We start from the raw sequence: 23,217 nt of genomic DNA, 5'->3' as shown, positions 1-23,217 counted from the left end.
AGGGAAAAGGGGTGGTGAAGAAAATTACTCTTAAGGAACCAGATAATGGGCTCAGGTGAAGCTTGTTCAAGACCAGGTTCAAAATTAGACTTAAGGAAACAACTAAAAATGCTTCCTAAAATGGTATTTTGGTTCTATTAAATATGGTAATTTCAGATTTTACTCTACCAAGGTATTCTCCAGCCAACTAACAGTGTGTCTAGAATTCCTCTAATTTTCTCAAGGCCAAATCATGAGACAAGAAAAACAGACTCATACTGCTCTTTGATTCTCAGCACACAAAATCTTTGAAGGCAAGAATCTTTTCTATTCTCTGAAAATAAAAGATATTACCTTACTTGTTGACTCAGAAAATACCAAGTATGAAAAAGTAACATTTTATCTGTTCTAACAAATAGGTATGTTACCCTGATTTTATCCTTACATATTATGCATTAAGTATTAAATTATCACACTCAATCCCATATATATGCATATATATATGTCAATTAAAATATTTCTTGAGAAAATTCTAAAGTAATGTTGTTGTTTAACTCTAAATCTCTGGTGGAGCAAATTTAAAGTAAAAGATAATTTGCAACTTTCAAGACACAGTGTGGCCAGAGACTGAAGCAGCAAGCACAGGGCCAACATGGGTCTGAGCCAGGTCCTCTGAATGTATAATACAATTTACAGTTTAGTATTTTTATGGGACTCCTGGATATATGAATGAATGGGTCTCTGATTCCTGTGCCTGTTCTCGGGGCTCTTTCTGTTGGTTTTCAGTGTCCAACTTCATTATGATAGTTTTTGCTTCATGCTGTGTCACACATATTTTGCCGTTATCTCTTAGAGAGACAGGAGGGGAGTGGATCTGGAGGGGAGTGGAGGTGGAGAGGAACTGGGAGGAGAAGAGGGAGGGGAAATTGTAATCAGGATACATGTATGAGAAAAGACTCTATTCTTAATAAAAGGGGGGAACAATGTCACGTGACTTACAATGGAGCAGTGATCGCTACCTAACACAGTATGCTCCTGACTGAAGGGTGCAGTCACAAACATCTTGATCGTGTGTCCATTAAAATGTGATTTCTCCTGTGTGTAGTTTAAAATTCCCAATCATGCCACAGCACCACTGAGCAGTTCATGTTGACTTAGATGTCAATGGAAACATTTGGCTACGACAGCACCAAACATGACCTGGCACGCACCGCAAAGCAGTAACTCAGAATAAGTTAGCTACTGGGAGCACACGTATCACTTGTGGTGAGGCCCCATGAAGACCTCTTGGTACTTCTTGCCATGGTCACTGCTCGGTGCTACTGCATGCCATATGTCCTGAACACCCAGACACAGTGATGTATGGAGAATCAAGTTTGTGTTCCAGTGACCACCTGCAGAATAATTTGTTAGCAGTATTAGCAACAATGGGACTTGAACACTGTGTTTACATCACTGGAGCCAGCTAATCAGCTACGGTTCATTATCTGGTTCACTTAAAAGTAATCTCCTCGTTGGACACAAAGCAGTCAAGGGTCCTGGGTCAAGGACTCTGATAGCGCTGACAGGAACAGCACACCAACCAACACTGTAGTAGCTAGCAAGACAGCATGGAAGGACTGGCCATGGCAAGCTTGAATGGCTATGAGTTAAAGATTAAAAAAAAATTATTGGGAACTTGAGATTCCACTGGTTTATACCTGATTTCCCAGGAAGAACTGATAAAAAAATAAAAAATGGGAGAAAGACAAAATTAGTTCAACAGGAAACTTCCTATATGGCTCGAAAACTCTCTCTCTCTCTCTCTCTCTCTCTCTCTCTCTCTCTCTCTCTCTCTCGCACACACAGACATACATGCATGCATGCATGCACGCACACGCACACACATGCACAGTCTCTCTCACACATGCACACACAGTCTCTCTCTCTCTCACACACACAGTCTCTCTCTCTCTCTCTCTCTCTCTCACACACACACACACACACAGAGACATACATGCATGCATACACTCGCACACACACACAGAGTCTCTCTCTCACACACACACACACAGACATACATGCATGCATGCACTCGCACACACACACAGAGTCTCTCTCTCACACACACAGACATACATGCATGCATGCACTCACACGCACACACACACACAGAGTCTCTCTCACACACACAGACATACATGCATGCATGCACTCACACACGCACACACACATGCACACAGTCTCTCTCTCACACACACACACACAGTCTCTCTCTCTCACACACACACACGCACACACAGTCTCTCTTTCTCACACACACAGTCTCTCTCTCTCTCTCTCTCTCTCTCTTTCACACACACACACACACACACAGAGTCTCTTTCTCACACACACACACACACACACACACACCATCTCTCTCTCACACCCACACTCGGTACACACAGGCACACACCCTGGACTTGTAGACACAGTATCTAGTTTAGAGACGTGCAAGCACCCTTTTATTCTGATTTCAAACCAAACCATTGCTGGTCTTACAAATTTACTGGAAAAAATCTTAGGATTTCAAATTGAAGTTAAAAGGGTCGGTAAGTACAGGAACATCTTTTTTAAACGAAAGAGCGCTGGGTTTGTAGATAACGTGCTATGTTAAGGAAGCTCAGCACGTCTTCCTCCTAGCTGCTTACTAAAAGATGCTTTAAAGACGAGAAAAGAACAAAAAACAAAGACAGAAAGATAAAATCACATCGTTCTGTTTTGAATGTGAACCAAATTCATTTAGATTTTGAATAAAAGCGAAAAAATTACTACATAAATTGAAAAGATGCTGCATCTTTTTCATATTTATAAAAATGGGTCTGTATTTTTAATTTCTAGACAAAAAGAAACAAAATGCTAACTTTGTGACCTTGGTTTGGAATAGCTGTTATTTAGAAGCCTGAAGCTTTGCTCTAATCCTAAGGGAGTAAGAAGTAATGCGGGACAGCTTTAATACCTGGTTTGAGTATCTTACATTTAGTAATTTTCTCCTGAAATTTTCTCCTGAAATGTGTGGGTGGGGGAGGGGTGCCATGAGTCTGACGGTCCAGCCTGAGGACCCAAGTCCAATCCCTAGGACACAAACAGCTGAGCAGATCTGACTCCCACAGATGTCCTCTGACCTCTATGCATGTTGTGGCATATGCATACACACACACACACACACACGCACACGACAAATGTAAAAAAAAATGAAAAGTTATGTGCACACTATAGAGGTTAAAAATAGGGCCTGCTGCTCAAATGCAAGCTATCTCTGTAACAGACACGTTATATAATTTGCGATGTGGGTCCTGACGGCTGCCTTCTTCGGCTTTGGGTCCTGCAGGAGCTAGAGTGGGGGGGCCCCCTCCCCGGGACACTCACCCTGTATTTGTTGTCGCCGATCTGTTCAACCTGGAACCGCTTCGCACATTTACATTTAGCTACTTGCCTCGTGACCTGTCAGAAATGAAGGCGAAATATTCACTTTAACCTTGGTGTGTCGGAGTGGGACCCTGAGAACTGATGAGCTGGCTGCATGGGCCACACCACCGCCCTGCGGAACACCCGAGCGCAGCAGTGACAGAGAACAGACGATGACACGTACCTCATCTTCAATTTTGTCGGCATCTGTGACGGGTTTGTAGGCATCTTTGTTTGGATGCAGAGCTGCCACAAATTCATAGTAGTCGATGTATCCGTCGCCATCTCGGTCAAAGATGTCTGCTACAGCGCTCATCTCCAGGCGGCTCGTCGGGAACTCTGAAGTGCGCCCAACAACACTGGTTAGGTAGTTTGTTAACTACACCTCATGACATAGTTGACTGCCTATTTTTATTCCTTTTTTTTTTTTTTTTTTTTTTTTTTTTTTTTTTTTTTTTCGGTTTTTCGAGACAGGGTTTCTCGGTAGCTTTGGTGCTTGTCCCGGAACTAGCTCTTGTAGACCAGGCTGGCCTCGAACTCCCAGAGATCCGCTTGCCTCTGCCTCCCGAGTGCTGGGATTAAAGGCGTGCGCCGCCACCGCCCGGCTCCTATTTTCATTCTTAATGTGGCTGGTCGGGGTGACTGAACAACTCAAAAAAAAAAAAAAAAAAAAGCCACCCTATTGCAGTATAATAAATCAACAAAATATGATACAAATTTGTCTTGAAGAAGGATGAGGGGCTGGAGGGACACACAGTGGTCAGCAGCCCTTGCTGCTTTGGTAGGGTTGCCAGACAAACTAGCTCAGGGCACTCATGTTCAATTAGTGTGAATATAAGAATTATGAGCTAAAATGAATTACAGTATTTCTTGGTTTGCTTCTGTATGCTAAGTAACGTACACAAGAAACTTTTAGAATCAAATACTGCTAATTTATTTATACTAATAACACAGCTTGAGGAGGGTGGCCATACAAAGCAGCAGGGTATCTGATTCAAGAGACAAAAATATTACACATTTTTCCAAGCTGGTAACTTCCTAGCCAATTTAAAAGGCAACACTTCACTAGCAACACAAGTTTACTGGCCCCATAACCTTAAAGTGCGCTTACTTCCTGAACAAAGTCTTCTAGTGACAGTCATCTGCCTTGGGACTTACTTGAGGAAAGAATTCCATCAATAAATTCCTGCCGAGTGATCTTTCCATCCTGGTCCTTGTCGATTCTCCTGAAGAAGTCCATCACTCGTGATTTCTTATGATTCATCCACCGCATGTATTTTTTACGCCAGATATCAAAGTCGAAGTTAGCAAATTCCCTCAGCTAAAAAGGGCAAATGTTTTGGCTGAGTTAGTGCCGTGCTCAAACTATTTTAAAATTTTTGTCTTTATTCTTGATAATTTTATACACGCACACAATGAAATACCATAGTATCCACTCCACATCGTCCCCTTCAACTCTCATGTACCTCACACGCGCCTCCCAATGTCATTTTTTCTTTTTTTATAATAACCCACTCAATGCTGACTATGTGTGCACAGGTCCAAGCACCAAATTCTCTTTTCTAGTAGCTGACTAAAGCCACTGATGACGATCTCCAGGTGACAAATATTTCTTCCACTTCGAAGAAAGTCATGATCTTACAAATGGCTTTTTACTATGTTTAGTTCACTATGTCACTGATTTTTTTTTTTTTGCAAGTAAAATATCTACATAATCTCATACTGCTCATGCCACTAGTCACAAAAGTGTGTTCCCAGAGTGCCAATGAAGGTGCAGGCCTTCGCATGTACCCAACCCATCCTCCTGTCCTTTCACAACATAAAAAATAAAAACCTCCCACTGTGGGGTACATGTTATTATGTTAGAAAGTCCTTCCAGATCATCATTCAGATGTTAAAACTTAAGGCTTCTAGCTTTTGGTTCCCTGGATCTAATTCCCACAGATTCCTTCCTTCCTTCCTTCCTTCCTTCCTTCCTTCCTTCCTTCCTTCCTTCCTTCCTTCCTTCCTTCCTTCCTCCCTCCCTCCCTCCCTCCCTCCCTCCCTCCCTCCCTCCCTCCCTCCCTCCCTCCCTCCCTCCCTCCCTCCTTCCTTCCTTCCTTGACAGGATTTCTGTGTAGCCCTGGCTATCCTGGAACTCACTTTGTAGACCAGGCTGGCCTTGAACTCACAGAGAGGCGCCTGCCTCTGTCTCTCAAATGCTGGGATTAAAAGTGTGTGCCACCATTGCCCGGCCACAGAAACATATACAATCTTAGTGTTTGTTTCAGAACAAGAGCACTTAGATCCTAAGATTTTGTTTATGTAAGAGAAACCCATGCTTTTGTGCAGTCCATCACGGAAAAGGAATACGCAGAGACCCCGTGGAGATGAACGTATGAGTTTCCAGACCTCCTCCAGCCTGTCCAAGGCGTCGTTGAGCTTCCTCCTCCTTTCCAGAGCCAGGAGCCAGACCTGCTGCCATTTGCTCACCAGCAGGTTAACCCTGGGATTCTTAGTTTCGATTTGTGTCTGTGGTCCAGATGGATACAAGCCTGATGCGGGGAAGCGTTTCCCTGTTAAAATACAACTCCAGTCAGGACGCCACAGTGCTGATGGGTACAGAAACTGGGTGCTTTGGGCTCCCAGCCGAGCCTGACTCTAACTGCAAAGAAAAGCATCCCAACCTAGTTATTCTTACTTATTAAGGTCCATGTTCTGATCTTATGCATTGTAGAAATGTGTCTTGATAGGGCCACTCAAACACTGAGAACACTATATATCTAATGTTTAAAACATTTTCCAAGCCGGGCGATGGTGGCGCACGCCTTTAATCCCAGCACTCGGGAGGCAGAGGGGCAGAGGCAGGCGGATCTCTGTGAGTTCGAGACCAGCCTGGTCTACAGAGCTAGTTCCAGGACAGGCTCCAAAACCACAGAGAAACCCTGTCTCGAAAAACCAAAAAAAAAAAAAAAAACCAAAAAAAAACAAAACAAAAAACATTTTCCTACTTAAATTCATGTCATTTCAGCGATGGGGTGACACACTGAGAGACATGCTAGAGTAGGTTACAGAGAAGGCACCTGCCTTCTTAGAGACTAAGGAAGAGAAATGGCTGTCCCTGGAATCAGTCGGATGCTTCACAGATGACAACAAGCCAAGAAGATGCTTGGGTCCGTCCCACCCTTCTCCCAAATCCGTTCTCCACTGAGTGTGTGTGTTTCCTCTCATACCACACACCCACATTTACCGAGTCAACTTTCTTCTTTCTGGCTGTTTTTAAAAGCCCCCACAGTACTTGGGAGGCTGAGGCAGACAGAGCTCTGTGAGTTCGAGACCAGCCTGGTCTACAGAGCGAGTTCCGGGACAGGCTCCAAAGCTACACAGAGAAACCCTGTCTCGAGAAACCAAAATAAAAGTCTCCACAGCAAAGCTCACAAGTGCATTTCTCTCATCTAACTGAATGACAGAATACGACCTACAAAAGTTATTGGCCTAAGATCATACTGCATGTAGTCTCAAATACACGAGGCTACATGCTTGGGAGTACTCATGCTCCACCCGCAGGAGCTCGGTCAGTGCAAAGAGGTGACAAAGTACTCCCATTTGCAGAAGAGGAGACTCTATCAGAAAGGAGACAAACTGTTCAATCTTATGCTTCCCAGCCGGTCGGTGGTGGGGACAGCAGGAGTCTCAAGTATCCCAGCTACAGTCACCTGGTCTCCAGTTCTGCTCCAAGCAAAAACTAAGACACCCTTCAAAAGTCTACAAAATGAACAACAGAGACCGTACTTTGTGACATTCTTGGCGCTAACTGCTACCATTCTGAATGCCATTTTGTGAGTGAGAACTGGCCGTGAGATTAGTCAAGAGAGTGGCATCCACAGGACAGCGAACGCAGTCAGAGTCCAGCCTTCACCCACATCACCATCAAGTTTCGATGGCTCAGCTTCAATGCTACTCATACAACACAAGGAAAGCGAACCAACGATTTAGATTCTTGTAACTTCCCCAGTTTCTTCTCAAATCTGCAAGGTACACTCTAACCCAAGTTAAGCAGAGGCCCTGGAGTACAGCCTTTTAATTCACTTAGAAAATAGCTAATTACTTAAAGCCCACGCTTTCTTTAAGAAAACCTTCTCTGGTAGAGTGTTCATGGAGTCAGTGCTTTCTCCTGGATCTCAAATGACAACTGAAAGGAATGGGGACGAGCTTGCTCAGTCGTCCTTAAGGAATTGCCCCTGCTTACGTCCAGCTCGCCCCTTGTCCAAGACTGGGATGTGGGACTGCAGTGCAGACGGGTCGGCAGCCCTCCTCTTGTAGGTCTTGGTGACTTTATCAACGTCAGGCTGCTTTCTGGTCATTTCTTCCATGAAGGTCTGAAAGGAAAACCGGTGTCACGGTATAGATCAAATTAATATTGCTATCAAAAAAAAAACAGATGACGAGGGGACTGTGCTGCCATTGTTACAGGACCGCCACCATAAACGAATGCAGCAGTGGCTTTTACTGATTTCCACAGAACACAAAGCTGTACACCTGACCAAAAGCAAATTCAAATTAAAAACGACATTGCCGCTTTTCAGTCTGAAAACAACGTAGACAAGCGCTCCTAACTATCTGCACCGACTCGGTTTGAACTCTGAAGCTCTTCCACCGGGGAAGTTAGTGAGCTGCGGCCAGTCCATCCACAGTCTAAACACTGGAATGACTCTGCGTACAGTGGCAGGAGGTGGCCAAGTGAAACGCATATATACTTAATGGTCATGAGCAGCGACTTCACCTGGGGCTGAGGTTAAGGAAGCGAACGTTTACTGTGGTCTGTTCCCTGCATGCGGGGTATGTGTCAAAGGCGGAGGACGGGCAGGATGAGGCAGACAGGTGAAGACAGAGGCTGCATGCTGCTGCAATATTTATCATGTTGGAAGATTTGAGCTACTACGATGCCTCTGAACATAAACTGAGATATTCTGGACCACTCTACACACCAGTAACACAGACAGAACATTTTTACATTTTATTTTTAGCTCTGTGGATGTATGTGAGGCATACTCTTGTCAGTATGCACACCACCTGTGTGCAATGCCTGCTGAGGCCAGAGAGGCTATCGGAGTTCCCGACATTTAATTTACAGGCGGCTGTGCGCTGCCCAGTGTGGGTTCTGGGAATTAAAGTTCTAACCTCTGAGCCATCTCTCCGGCTCCAATAATTAAACAAACTATGAGTCAGAGCACATGAATGCCAGCATTTCAGGGTTTGATATGAGTCAAGTACATAGGGTAAGATGTCACGTTGAGAAAGAACATGAATGCCCCTTTACACAGGCTGCATCTGGCATATGCACGATTGGCCATTTGAGGAAACAGAGGAAACACGTGCACACGAAACAATAAACTACTAGGCAGAGCCACAGGGAGGAATGAGATTGCCCGGCAAGGGGACAGGACTAAACACCGGAGCTGAGGATACAATGGAGAAGAAGGCAGAACTGATGGGAGTTAAGTGGCAGCTCAGGAGCTACAGGAGGCAGAGGACTGTCCCAGAGGTCCTAGGAAGAGACGCCAGGCTTGGGCTCGGGATTCCGTCTGAGAAGCGCTGCAATGGGAGGGAGAAGACACCCGAATTGACAGCTAACGAGTGAGGATCACGTTTATCTACCTGGTGTTCGGCAATGAGGGTTTTCACTTCTTCAATCTCCTGCGGGATGACTTCCTTATCTTTCTCACTGAGTGTAGTTTCAGCCCACTGCAACCACGCCAGCAAAGTTTCTAACAATTCCTGCTTAGCAATGAGCCCGGCCAGCGCCCCTGCTAACCTCTGCTGATGCTGCTTTGCCCAGGCCAGCACCTGTCACAGAAACACAAGGTTCACTGGAGTTCTTCCAGCTCAGGGAACAGCTTCATTAACATAAACACATAAGCTTTACCGATTTAAAATGTAAATTAGGATCATTCTGGGCTAGACCTGTGAAGCTTTCTTCTATTCTAGATCCGGCACCAAGGTCCAGCTTGAGGAAGCACCAAGACCCCCTTTCAAGGGTGTTTGTCACCACCAGACAGCTAACGATGTATACAGTATCTGAGTTTACTACTGTTTAGTCCTTGTGCTTTGTCAAGTTCAATATACCCAATCTAGAGCACCAAAGTGTGTATTACAGGCAGCCTTTGGAAACAGCATCTAAAGTGCTACGATCTTAAACAGGAATTCAATCCCCATTGTGCTCTTCAGTTCACTTGCTCCACAAGCACACATGGCCCCGAAGCACTCTTCAGTGTGGCGTTATTCAGCAGACACCATGACAGGGCAAAACCTACAGAGAACCAAACATCTGCCTCCTCAGGCCTCAGGGCCACAGATGCAGATCCCATAGCTTTTGTAGCCGCAGACACCTTCAGGGTCTGACGCCCAGAGAGCAGTCTACAACAGGGCACTCTCCTGTCCAGGCCTCACTGCCCTCGACTGCTGAAATTCCCCATTTCCCTGGCCTGACTCACAGCCACCGCCACCAGAGATGAGAGAAGGCACACTGACCTCTTCGAACCTGGCCTGGATGATGGTTATCCAGTGCTTGATGGTGGTGATGGAGTCAGGGTGGCAGAGGGCCAAAAGGGCGTCACCCTTACTAGTGGCCTTACTTAGTTCGCTTCTTTTTTCTTCCAGTTTCTTCATGAACTCCTGTAGAGGAACAGACACTTCAATCAGTGCTGGTGCTGGCTGAACACAAGGTTTTAGTGACATTCGTTTACTGTCGGGTTCTAAAAATAAGTAAGCATTCGATCTGGGTGTGGGATTTGATGCTGGCTGGTGGTCAGCCCCCAATGATATAAACTAGATTTCTAAATGCTGAGCTGAATCTAAAACCCACCATGAGCCCGCCACACTTTGCCTACAGTCTAGCTTCACATGGAACCTTGTACAAAGCCTTCATTCCTCCTCCAGGCAATGCCGTGCAAGCCTGTATCACATCATTAACAGCAAGGCCGCATTTCCTTGCCACAGTCAGATAACCCTTCTATGAGGAAGGGCAATAATTAAAGTATGCATCGGATGATGTAATGGATGCTATACTAGAATGATGTACTTCCAACATGACCCTGAAAGGCCAGGTTATTAAGCGGTGTTGGAGAAAATCTTTCACGTTAATCGGAAGTGCTGACATCAACACCGCATAGGGTGTGAACACTGTAAATTCCTGACTTTCCAGTCAAAGGTTAAAAACCATCTGCTATGTGGACCACTCTTGGGAGGGTTTTGCCAAGTCCCAAGCATAGCTGTAGAAAACTAGCTTAGCTGGGCTTGGTAACTCAGTGGCTACAGTTTTGCCTGGTTAGTTGTTCAACACTATGAAGTTAATGCTTTAAATTTATAATTTATTTTACATGTTAGTTCTTACAAGAATTTTTATAAGGCTCTTGGTTAAAAATGAGAAGTGGGCCCAGAGAGACTTCTCAGTGAGTAGAATGGGTGCTTCAAGTCTGAAGACTTGGGTTCGAGCCCCAGAACCCATATGAGAGAAAGGAAGAACAAACTCTTCCAAATTGTCTTCTGACCTCTGTAAGCACAGGGTGGTGCCCGCAACACACAAGATTCAAATAAATAAATACATACATAAATAAACCTCCCCAAAGCAGAAGAGGCTTAGGAATAAAATTCTAAGGCTTTAGGTGAGTTGCTTATTTTGCATATAAATGCCAAAATTATTAATGTACAGTTCTAGTGGGATACTTTGTAAAAGCCAAGCTGCTCTTTATTCTTGAAACACACATACAGAGTGACAAAATGGGCTGACTCTGATCAGAAGCCAAATGACCCTCTAGAAAAATCAATGTGCGGCCTAGAGGGAGAAAACCGAGTACCCAATTCTACAGTGGCCACTTTCTGTCAAAAGAGCACCTAAGAGGCCACCTACCTACCCAGGTATGCAGGTCTATGTGGACAGGTGTGTAAGCAGGGAGGGTAGAGACACATTCTCAAATGTACCAGACGGTCCGTTTCTTCTTGCCCTTGCTATGTGTAGTCACGGGCTTCTTCTCTTTACCTTCTTCATTTTCCCATTTTGTTTGACTCACCGACTGGAAAGGACTCACCTTATGCTGATCAATGAGAGTCCGGAGAGCATCCTCATCATCCGGGAGAGCACCATGGAAACGCAGGGTTTGCTCTGCTTCCGCCAGCCACTCCAGGAGGGTGTGGACCACAGAGTGAAATTCCTCTGCCTAACAGTTAACACACACACAAAGCAAGATATCTAGTACACCTGTTAGTAACATTTACAGAACTGTACACATGTGCCCCCGCCATGAAAAAAGTCTTGAATGAATTATGCACATTACCCCTGTTACGAAGACAGTGACATGTTACTGTGTTTTACAAATATAAGGAGAGATGGACTACATTAGAAAGGCCTACAGGAAGACGAGGTCACCATTCTTGCAGCCTAGTGCTAGATGTGTGGCAGTTGGAGTTGGGCTTCCCAGCTGAGATATTACTCAAGCAGAACTAAGTAGAGATTAGCAGACACCCTTGCCAAGTACTTTACTTTCTCAAAGTAGGAAGCAGGAGGAAGGGCACAGAGAGGGGTGAGGCAGACTACTGACTGTCTGGGATGAGGACGAGGATAAGCACTGGACCCCTAGTCTACCAGATCTCTTCTTGCTGAGGCCCCAGGCCTTCCCTCATTACACTTAGCTGTTGGTTATACGGATTTTACCTGATGCAGAGCTGCTTCTAACCGTGTCTGCTTTGATATAGAAAGTGCACACACAGTCTCCCAGCGGGTGCTCAGTTCCTGCATCTGGACCTTGACCCAGGAGGAGTCATCCCGGCTGCCTTCTATGAGCTCTCTGGCAGAGCGCTTCAGGGCCTGCACGCTGCTGGTCCGCTTCCCCAACTCTTTTTGGAAGACCTAAGGAAACCATATTAACTTTGACTTAAGTTAACTGTCAATTACAAAACACCACATATATACGCTTACAGCCAACAGTTTTTAATGACCACATTTTTGGCAGAATCTTCCCAAGGTAGGAAGCAACTCATGATTCCTCTCTGAGGATTTAACACTGTCTTGGACAGATGTATTTATATTTGGTAACATTCTCATAAGGAACAGATTTTTTTAAAATGACATATATCACGTTTAAATAACGGTGATCCATCGTCTCAATTTTTTGTCTGAGTAAAGTAGCAGAGTACTCCAATTCCTCTCAAGTTGTTAGCATGGCTGCCATAACATGCATGCCGGCCACCTCCTATTCTGAGAGACAAGCTACATAGACAGAGAATGGAACAATCCTGGTGCACATTACCGGGTCCAGAGAAAACAATGAATTCAGCAGTTATTGATCCTTTCTTCTATAATTAGCCTTTTCCCCACAGCACCTTAAGTATTAACCTGTGTTCTCACAGTGTAGAGGACCTGTCACCTCAGTGAGAAGGTTTTAAGGGATTCCACCTCCCCCTCTTAATTTAAGCAAATTTAAGTGATGTGGCTTCTTTGGGTCACTCTAAGAAGTGATGTTGAACCCAGGGCTCTTCATTTTTTTAATCTAAGTGTCTGTATATAAAACCAGATATTCAGGTCGGGCATTGGTGGCACAGGCCTTTAATCCCAGCACTCGGGGGGGGGGGGGGAGAGCAGAGGAAGGCAGATCTCTGTGAGTTCAAGGCCAGCCTGGTCTTATAAGAGTTACTTCCAGGACAGGCTCCAAAGCTACAGAGAAAGCCTGTCTCGAAGAACCAAAACAACAACAACAACAAAATAACAAAACCAAAAAAACCCTCCAGATATTCAGATAACCAGTTTTCTAGCTATAATAAAATTATTTTAGTTAAAAAAAAATCATCCCAGAGGGAGCTTATCCAAAACAATCCAAACAGATTGCGTAAGCAGCCTGACAGTTTAACAGTATGCAGCTACAGACAGACAGATATACCACCAATACACACAGCAGGGAAGTATCTACATAATCACTCGGGACAGCACTATTCAATAGCTTCAAAGTGGACTTTCCAAGTCCTTTGTATAGTGAAACTTCTGGCGTCTTACAGCTATATTACTAATCCTTAATGAATAAATCATATTTGATGAGTTTTTAATGTGTAAAGTCTGGAAAGTGCTTCAGATAGCAAGTATCTAGAGAGTAAACTTATCAATGTGGCGTTTGTGTACCAAGTAACACTCCATCACCCACTATTCACTGCAGAAATGCCTAGCCATGCCTGGACTTATCACACATTAGAATATTTTCTTCGCTGGGCAGTGGTGGCGCATGCCAATAATCCCAGCACTCGGGAGGCAGAGGTAGATGGATCTCTGTGAGTTCAAGGCCAGCCTAGTCTACGGAGCAAATTCCAGGACAGGCTCCAAAGCTACAGGGAAACCCTGTCTCAAAAAACCACATAAACACACACACACACAAAATATTCTTCAATAAAAGTAAAGCATTGTAATTAAAAAAAAACATTTTTTTTTTTTTTGTGGGCCAGACCAATGTTGAGACAGTATCTCATGGCACAAAGATAACCTTGAACTTCAACTCCTCCTGTCTCTACCTCATCATTGTTAGAATTAAAGGTATGAGTTACCACTGGGCATAGGCAGTGTCAGGGATCAAATCGAGCACTAACCCTGCATTCAGGCAACTGAGGTAAACCCCCAGCATGCTCTTTATTTACTCTTTTCTTTTCTCTTAGTGTTAATTTGTGTACTACTACAGTGTGAGAGGAACCTCATGACCTCTTGGAGTGTTCCTGCCTGCACACCTAGATGATGACTTCCTTCTAAATCACTAAATGCATGGTTTTGAATTTTATCATGCAACTGTTTGAATGAAGACCCAAAAAGAGCCATGACATGAAATTACACTTCAAGTCTAGAGCAGACACAGATCCGGTGAGTACAAGAACAGCATTCCACTGTTTAATTGACGGCCCCGCCCACGTCACTTTTAAAGATGGCTTCCGCATCTGCTCAATCACACCTTTCAGTAGGAAGACACTCTCAGTGTTTAAAAGGCTACTATTGGCTGCTTGTATTCTCGTCAATGCTGTGTATAAATAGAAAGTTCTGGCCGGCAATACCTTGTGATTATCAATCAGGTTCATCACTAAGTCGATGTCTCCGTGGACAGGCTGGTCTTCTGCCAGCTGGGGCTCCACTCGATACAGCCAGTCAATGAGGGCCTGCAGAGCATCTGTGAATTGTCCAGAGAATAACAGGGCCTCCTCCAATTTGTTTTGTCTGGGAAAAGAGGAGATAAATTAGCTCGCTGAAGTTCCCAGTGATGGCTGGTGGCCCTGAAGTGGAAGAGTGAGGGGTCTTTACCGTCTCCTCTCCTGTCCTTAGAAAATGCTTTTCTCTTTTATTCCTATACACGCCTGACATCTGTTACAGGAAAATTCCCTTAATCCCACACTGCAAATCACTAATCATTCTAGAGTCTAAATACACATATGTACTCTAAAGTTTTACTTAAAAAGATCTGTCTAATGCCGTCTCAGTGTGAAGCTGCCTAGAACTGAACACGCTACTTCATCTTGATACAGGTTGAAAATCTATACTCCAAACCTCAAAATTAAAAATTTCCTAAATCTGAAGATTTTCATCATCATCAACATGATGCTTCAGAATCCCATACAATAAAACTGTCCCATAATGTGCTTTTACAAAAATAAAATACAATAAAACAAACTGACTTTCTAATTTTAGCCCTGCAGTCTTCTTGGGATCATATGAGGAAGAAATGCGGTGGAGAACGGCCTCAGAGATCATGGCAAGAAAGAGCGGCCAACTCCATGCTGTGAGTATACCCAGGACAGATACCCCCAAAATACATCATCAAGAGAAAGTCACAAGAAGGCTGCCACAGAAAAGAACCCATCCCACAAGGTGAACAATTCTCAACAGAGAAATATAAGAAAAATTAATTGTTAGCCTCGGTAACAGATCAGATGAGGCAGAAGAAAAAATAACAGAGCTTGAAGAGACGTCTTTTGAACAGTTAGGGTACAAAAGAAAGAACAAAAGAGAAGTAGGAAACCATGGAGAGAAAATACAAGAGCTCTGGGCGGCCCTGAAACAATGAAATACTCCAGTCACTGGCATACGTGAGGAAGATGAGAGACAGGCCAGGGGCACAGAAAACCACTTCACTAACATGACAGCAGAAAACTCCCCAAACCTTGGGACGTGGATATCCAGGTACGAAAAGCATTTAGAACATCAAACACACATTACCATGACCTATTATACTTATGTTTTTAAAAGTATAGATGAAGAAAGAACATATCAAAGTCTGTACAAGAGAAATGTCCAGTGACATTTAATGGCAAATACAACAGACTAAAAGCAGCATTTCTCAGAAGGACCCTAATGCCAGGAGGGCATGGAATTGTGTATTTTGGGTCCTGACAGAAAATAACCACCAACCAAACCTTGCTGTAGCCAGCAGATTTGTCCTTCACAGTCTAGAAGTCAGGACCTTCTGTGATAAGAGACCAGAAGCACAACACACGCTTAAGGGACCCCTATACTCAGAAACAGAAGGAATTTAGTAAACACCATCACTGAGACCATGAGTAAATCCCACTAGAAAACAGATACGTGCCAATAAGGAAGAGAGTAACAACTATAAAAATCACATGCATAAGATAAATAGGAAAAAAATGAGCAAATTATATTCAAAGTTACTAGGAGAAAATCAGAATGAGATGTAAATTTATATGCCAAGTGTTGGAACAGCACCTAATTTTCTAAAAACCAAACACTACTAGACATAAAAAGGAGATTTAGGCCCCACTGCATCCATGGGTGACTGTAATGCCAAGAGCAACTTTGCAAAACTGGAGAAAATATCTCCAAATCACATGAGAGCAAAAGAGACTTCATGTATCCCAGGAAACCTAAACAAAACCACACTGGAGCTAAAATAAGGCATAAGGATAAAGCACTTCAGGATGTTGGCACAGGTGCATTTCCTAGATAAGACTTCAGAAGCAGAGAAAACAAGAACAGACACCTGGAATTACATCAAAGGTTCTGCCCAGCACAGCAGATGGTCTTCACTCTGTTACCTACACGATGAAAGAGTACAAACTGGTTTGAATGAGATGGAGTTCACAGCCTCTTTGCATACTTGGTCGCTAGAACTGTTTGGGAAGGATTAGGAGGTGTGGCCTGCTTAGAGGTGATGTGTCACTGCGAGTGGGCTTTGAGGCTTTAAAGGATACCAGTGTGTACTCTGACTCTTGCTTGTGGTCTGAGATGTGAGCTCTCAGCTGTTCCTGATGCCATGCTTTTTTTCCCACCATCATGGACTCTAATCCTCTGGAATTGTAAGCCTACTTAAATCCTTTCTTTTATTAAAAAAAAAATTAAAATAAAAAATCACCTCAGGTTATATATGTAAGTTATATATGAAACAAATGGATTTCAAACTTAGACTAGAGTCAGTTTTAGCCTCAAGATATTTCATGGTATATATTCAAATATCTGAAGGAAAAAAAAAACCCCACCAAAATCTGAGTATTTCTCATCTTAAGCCTTTTGGATAAGGGTACTCAACTTTCCTGACAAAAGTAACTAGAGCTATCCATCAGTGAAACACAGGGTGTTTGACCTTTTATACTATGATTGTACTTTATTGAAGACTTGGAAGTTTTAAAGGAAGTCTTGGGACAAAGGAAGGTAAGATGCTTGAGCTAATGCTAGGTCAGGCCAGTTCTGCCTTGCATAAGACGTTATGGAGCCTGTTCTATTTCATATCCAAAAGCAAGTTCTTATGGGGGGTGTGAGAGAGAGAAATGTTAAGGCTCCTGCTTGTACTCTAATATAACTACTCTACCAGTTATATGGAAACTGAAGGAGAACAGCAGCTGAGAACCATGGTAGCATTGCTGTAATCCTGGCACTTGAGAAGCTGAGAAAGGAGGATCAGTGCAAGTTCAAGGCTAGCCTTGGCTACACAGTGAACCAAGAGGCCCCTAGAATACAGTGTGGAACCGTCTGCAAGTAAGCAAGCAGACCTAGGTAAAAATAAGCAGTATCTGGACAGTCTTTTCAATATGTTCAGGGGGTATTTAGGAAAAACAGATATTCCTTGCCTAAAGGACTCCGAGGGCCACAAACTACCTCTGCAAACACCCTCCTGTGCATCTGAGGCAGGTCTATGATGTCACCAGCTGTCGGGAGGAACATCCTACCTTTCCACAGACTTTCCGCATATGGTGTCCCACTTGTCCCTGAGTTCACTCAGCATGTTGTCCAGCTTCAGGTTGTCATCAGCCAATGTGGTTTTCTCCTTCAGAGAACGTCCAGTTCGATTGGTGGTATCATAGACAGAATGCTTCCCTCCGAGAGATTTCTGAAACTCCTACATATTTAACAAGAAGAGAGTAAGTTGCTGCTGGGAACTGTTTGTTTACCAATAGGCAAAAAGCATTAAAAGCAGGGTCTTGTTTAAGTCTGGGATTTAAGTTCTTTGTTTGATGACTAGCCAGGCATCTCTGCATTAACTGTCATTCACTGCAGAGGGAAATTTCTTTGCTCAAGGCTGAGGGCACCACTAACCTTTGGGTATAAATATAAATATTAAGAAGGCCCTCTGACAGGTACATTTAATGAAACAAAGGTAGCATGTTCATCTTTCGCGTCTATGACCTTCCCAGCCATGGGTCTTTGACCAGATCCCTAGGAAAACACTTCATAGCAAATCTCAACTCCTCTGGTTACCCCCTTAACAGTCGTGCCACTGTTGTACCAGTGGACATACTTGGCCTGGCAAGTTGGTATTGTAGCATGCAAGCTACACATGACTCCCTCTAAGAACCCCCAAAAAGCTGTGGAGGAGAGAGCAGAAGGAATATGAGTTGGACAATGGGGAAGAGGGCCATGAATCTTTGTCTTATGGGTATGAAAAGCCATGGCATGCATAAAGTCATAGCAGCTGCAGTTGCTTATACAGGACCTGCACGAGGCTAAATCCAAAAATGTAAATATTCAGTCATAGGTAGGGGAGGGGTCCATGAGGAGTCGTTGGTAGGAGAGGGACACTATTGGGGGTTAGGAAATCCCTGTCTTCAGTAAAGCAATGATTGCACTGTTATTCATGATCCACTGGCTAGATCCACACTCATGTCCTCATGGGTTGCCCTTGTTAAACTCCATGGGTCACAAAGCAAAAACCAAAAAGAAAAAGTAAGAAGGGGACTTGGGAGGAGGATGAGAGAAGGCGAAGATACGTATGAGTAGGGTCAAATGTAATGCAAAAATGTTTGAAACAACCAAAGGACAAATCATTTTCTTTTAAAGAGGCATCTCTGCCGAGTGGAGGCCTGGCAATGGAGGCCATCAGCAGGCAATCAAGCCCAATACACAGCACTGTTCTATGGGGGCATCCCAGGACAGAAAGCAATCTTAAACCTGATAACTGAGGGCTTGCTCTTTCTCTCAGAAGCTCAGCGACCATAGGAGTATCTGTTATTATTGAGAAAACAATTTCAAATCTTCTTTTTGATGGTGGGGAGGGAGATGTCTAAAACTAGGGCCTTGTGCAAGGCAGGCAAGCTGTTGACCGTGGAGTTATTACATCCTCAGCCCAAATACTCTTGCAGACATAAACTACAGACTCTGCAATAATTGCGCTAAAATGACTGCAAGGTTTCAGAGAGGAAAATGTGGCCACATACCAATGAGTCTATCCTGGACAGAGTGATTAGCTAACACAAACTTACGGTAGCTTTCTGTTGTTGTCGGGCATCCCTACTGCTACCTGATGTGGATACTCAGAGTACCATACAGGTAATTTTGTCTGGGAGCCAGAAGTCAGGACTGCCATTCTAGAGTCCGATGGATAGATCATTTGGAAAACCTTTACCCAGTCTCTCCAGCTGTATAAACCTCTATCTCTACAGAGGGTTATATTACCTTCTCAGGATCAAGTGGCCATTGTGCTGTGGTAATTCAAATGTAACTGGTCCCCATAATCTCATAGGGAGTGGTACTAGTAGGAGGTGTGGCTTTGTTAAAGGAAGTGTGTCACTATGGGGACGGGCTTTGAGGTTTCCTATGCTCAGGATACTGCCCAGTGTCTTGGTTGACTTCCTGTGGCCTGCAAGACTTAGAACTCAGCTACTCCTACAGCACCACAGCTGTCTGCATGCCGCCATGATGCCAACGAACTGAACCTCTGAAACCGTAATCAAGCCCCTCAATTAAATGTTTTCTTGATAAGAGCTACGGTGGTGTCTCTTCACAGCAACAGAAACCCTCACAAAGACATGTGTACTAATGTAACATCTATATGGTACCACTCTTTACCTTTTAGTTACGGCTTTCATGTTTACGTACGTATATGTGTAAGGAAATGACTTATTTTCTTCCCACACAACTCAATCATACTTATAAGAACCAGGACTGTGTGTGGGCCTCTTAGTACCATTTCTTAGCTAGCAGGTATTTGTATTTGTAAGTATTTACAAAAAGAGTAGAAAAAGGAGGCCATTGCTGCTGAAGATACAATCTCAGGAATAAAAAGGAAGAAAGGTCAATTTATATACACTGTCTAGGCTGATGGACCAGCAAGGTGACACCAGCGACTTTCAGTGCTGGCAGCACATTGTGAAGGGTGAGGTAACAGGTACCACCCACCTCTCGAGCAGTGGCTCTCAACTTCCCTAATGCTGCGACCCTTTCATGAAGTTCCTCATACTGTGGAACCATAAATTCGCGGCTACTTCATAACTGTAATTTTGCTATTGTTAGCAATCACAATGTAAATATATCTGTTATGCAGAATATCATGTCACCCAAAAGTTGCTCACTGCAGCAAATCTCAAGGTTAGCACTATCCAATGCATTTTTACGGCATTTTAAAGCTACACTTCCCACTTTACAGTGTGCCACCAGTGCTGACCGTGCTCTCACGCTATTCTGGATGGAACACTTGTGTTTGGAATCAAGGCGTTGACACGGATCGCCTCCACAGCAGACACACACTAAACAATTTATTGGAGTAGATGGACTAGAGCTTTCCGATGCTGATTAGCAAAGATTTCCTTCAAAATTGCTTTTATGGGCTGCCTTAAAGATGTGTCTTGGAGAAGTCGTAAACACTGGTAATAAATAACACTGGGTAAAATGGAGACTCTAACGTTCTCTGCGTATTTGTTTCTCTGAGTTTCTCTAACTTTCAGATGCAATGTCACTTTTATAAGATTACATAATATCCACTTATAAATTTTAAAACAGCATTTTATTTTGAGCAGGGGTCTAATGTTTCTATCAGAGGAGTATGGATGATGCTGGCCACTGTAGCAGCTCACAGACAGAAGCCACCAGCAAAGCAAGGCAATCCTGAAGCCTCGTCTAGCCCGAGGACACACGTGTTTCCTCCAATCATCCTCTAGTCACGACCTTCTGGGTGACTTCACAGAACACATGTGAAAATCCTGTCTCGATTTTTTTGAAGAAGATAAATCTTAAACTACCCTACAATCTTCCAGTCTTCTTAAAATCACCAAATTCTAAGCAGTGATTTCCATGCAGCAGTCTGAAACTGTCAAAGTGTTCACAGCAGTCAGGCTCAGCGGCTCCCCCCCACCCCACGCATGACCAGGGACCACTTCACAACACAGGCACCAGTACGGAGGAGCTGAGCAGGGCAGAAACGTGCTCTACAGGGACTAGTGGGAGTAAGTTTTTGAGACACTGTTTTTACATTTTTCTAGTCTCACAAAGAAGCTGGCACCTCTTCCTCTGAGAGAAGAAATGAAAATTTTCACACACACCCCCACACCCACACACTAGTTCCTAGATAGCGTCAGTCAACTTTTCCTACCTCTCTGTTTAGAAGGATCTTACTTATTTATGAGACGAGGCTTTACAATGTTCCCCAGTCTGTCAAAAGACACGAAAAGCCGAAAGACAGCGCTCAAGTGTTCTGAATCATGATGGGACCACTCGTGCGTTCTGATGGCCTTAGGCAATCCTGGGATTGCTTAAGTCATTTGACCCCCCTAGGGGCTGTGAACCCCATGCTGAGAACCACTGTTCTAGGCCACAGCCTTTCTTCTGGTCTGGTGATTAATACACGCACAAATAAGAAAGGATCAGCTGCGGTCTTGAAACGCAGAGTGCGCTTTTTAAACGAGCAGCTCACCTTGTGCTGTGCCAGCTGTGTTTTGATTTTGTCTGGATCATTGGCGATTTCCAGTTCAGAATCCAAGGACTTTTCGGACTCTTCCAGCCATTCCATTAGTTTACTCCAGGCTTCATGGAACTGGTAAAGAGACCACATTTGTTCAGAAAGTTGTGAAGCACACAATGCTTGAAATTTAATAAAACAGAAACAACTACCAACGGGTTCACTAAAAACCATCAACTCAAACATTCCCCCGAAGACAAATGGGGAAGGTTTCATGAGCAAACTGCAGTGTCCTGCCACACTGGACACACGTGGCTGTGGCCTGAGTCAGCACACCAGGTCACCCAGTCCAGGGAAGAGCCAGGGAAGGAGCTCCAGGGGCCCTGCCGCCACCACACAGCCTCCTTTTGCTCAGCAGTTAACACAAACTCTCAGAGAATATGTTTTGTTTCTCTGTCTCTTTACATAGCTTGACAGTTTTCTGTGCTAAACTCCTATGTCAAGAAAAAGAAATAAGAGGAAAAAGTCCAACATTTGTGAATTATTCTTTAAACACGCCAAGAACAAGGAAGGCTATCTCCTTAATACATGAGGTAGCCTAACACCCTCACCCCTGCTCTGGAGCCCCACTCAGTGCTCCTCACAACCTCACCCCTGCTCTGGAATTCCACTCAGTGCCCCTCACACCCTCACGCCTGCTCTGGAGTCCCACTCAGTGCCCGTCACACCCTCACCCCTACTCTAGAGCCCCACTCAGTACCCCTCACATCCTCACCCCTGTCCTGGAGCCCCACTCAGTGCCCCGCACACCCTCACCCCTGCTCTAGGGCCCCACTCAGCCTTCACCCACCTCCTGTGGTCAGATGTGCACTACCACCATGCTAGCATTCTAACCATGTCTAATTCTGTTTGCCAACTAGGAACGTGAAAACATTGTAGGTAGGTCAGCGCATGCTTGAGTACAGCAGAGTTTATCTTGTGCTTATCTTCCAGAGGAGCAATCAGATACAAATTCGGGATACTAGTTATGAAACTGGTTACATGGTATTCTCCCCCCCCCCCAGGGTTTCTCTGTAGTTCTGGAGCCTGTTCTGGAACTTGCCCTGTAGACCAGGTTGGTCTCGAACTCACAGAGATCCGCCTGCTTCTGCCTCTCGAGTGCTGAGATTAAAGGTGTGCGCCACCACCATCGGGCCATGGTATTTCTTATAATACATTTAAATAAAGAGCTACAGAACAAAAGCTAAAGAAACGAGAGTAAGAGCCCTGGACACACAAACACACTGACACGAAGCAACAAAAGCTGCATAACCATAGCAATAACTATAGCAACTCTTGCAGCACAAGCCGCCAGAGTGTACTGAAGAGCAGCTCATCACAGACTTGGCCTCCCTGCCCAGAACATGCCTCTCACATCGCTAATCAATTTAAATGGGAAGGGAAAAAAAGGAGGGCAGGACACATTCGTGACAGTGAAAGTCGGAGGGCCACCTCAGTTCATGAGACAAAACCCAGGGCAGGGAAGGAACGAGAGGACAGTCCCACGAAGTGATGTGTGGTTTGGCTCTGAACAGGTGTAGAAGCGGCTGTTGAGTGGTGTAAAATACACGGGCTTTGATGCCCACCCTCTAAAGCTATGCTTAAGCCACAGAAATAGGGCAAACGCCGTCCATTTGCACTGGAGGCAGAA

At 44.3% G+C, this 23,217-nt stretch overlaps 1 protein-coding gene across 14 annotated transcripts in view; it reads right to left on the bottom strand.

Annotated features, from left to right (window-relative positions):
• The window catches only part of Dst (dystonin), a 392,323-nt gene that overhangs the window by 10,514 nt on the left and 358,592 nt on the right, over window positions 1-23,217 (bottom strand). For all 14 annotated transcript variants that reach the window (XM_057751244.1, XM_057751246.1, XM_057751245.1 and 11 more), the window contains 13 exons: window positions 21,543-21,662; window positions 17,587-17,756; window positions 14,467-14,626; window positions 12,098-12,292; window positions 11,475-11,603; window positions 9,919-10,062; window positions 9,046-9,234; window positions 7,637-7,766; window positions 5,800-5,963; window positions 4,567-4,729; window positions 3,593-3,747; window positions 3,370-3,444; window positions 1,680-1,697 (listed from right to left, as the gene is read on the bottom strand). In XM_057751244.1, the coding sequence (XP_057607227.1) occupies window positions 1,680-1,697; window positions 3,370-3,444; window positions 3,593-3,747; window positions 4,567-4,729; window positions 5,800-5,963; window positions 7,637-7,766; window positions 9,046-9,234; window positions 9,919-10,062; window positions 11,475-11,603; window positions 12,098-12,292; window positions 14,467-14,626; window positions 17,587-17,756; window positions 21,543-21,662 (1,812 nt within the window). The remainder of the gene's footprint in view (window positions 1-1,679; window positions 1,698-3,369; window positions 3,445-3,592; window positions 3,748-4,566; window positions 4,730-5,799; window positions 5,964-7,636; window positions 7,767-9,045; window positions 9,235-9,918; window positions 10,063-11,474; window positions 11,604-12,097; window positions 12,293-14,466; window positions 14,627-17,586; window positions 17,757-21,542; window positions 21,663-23,217) is intronic.

Source organism: Chionomys nivalis, chromosome 19, assembly GCF_950005125.1.
Source record: "Chionomys nivalis chromosome 19, mChiNiv1.1, whole genome shotgun sequence".
Classification (NCBI taxonomy): Eukaryota; Metazoa; Chordata; class Mammalia; order Rodentia; family Cricetidae; genus Chionomys; species Chionomys nivalis.
Note: the sequence above shows the minus strand (reverse complement) of the source record. Positions and strands in the feature narration are given on the sequence as shown.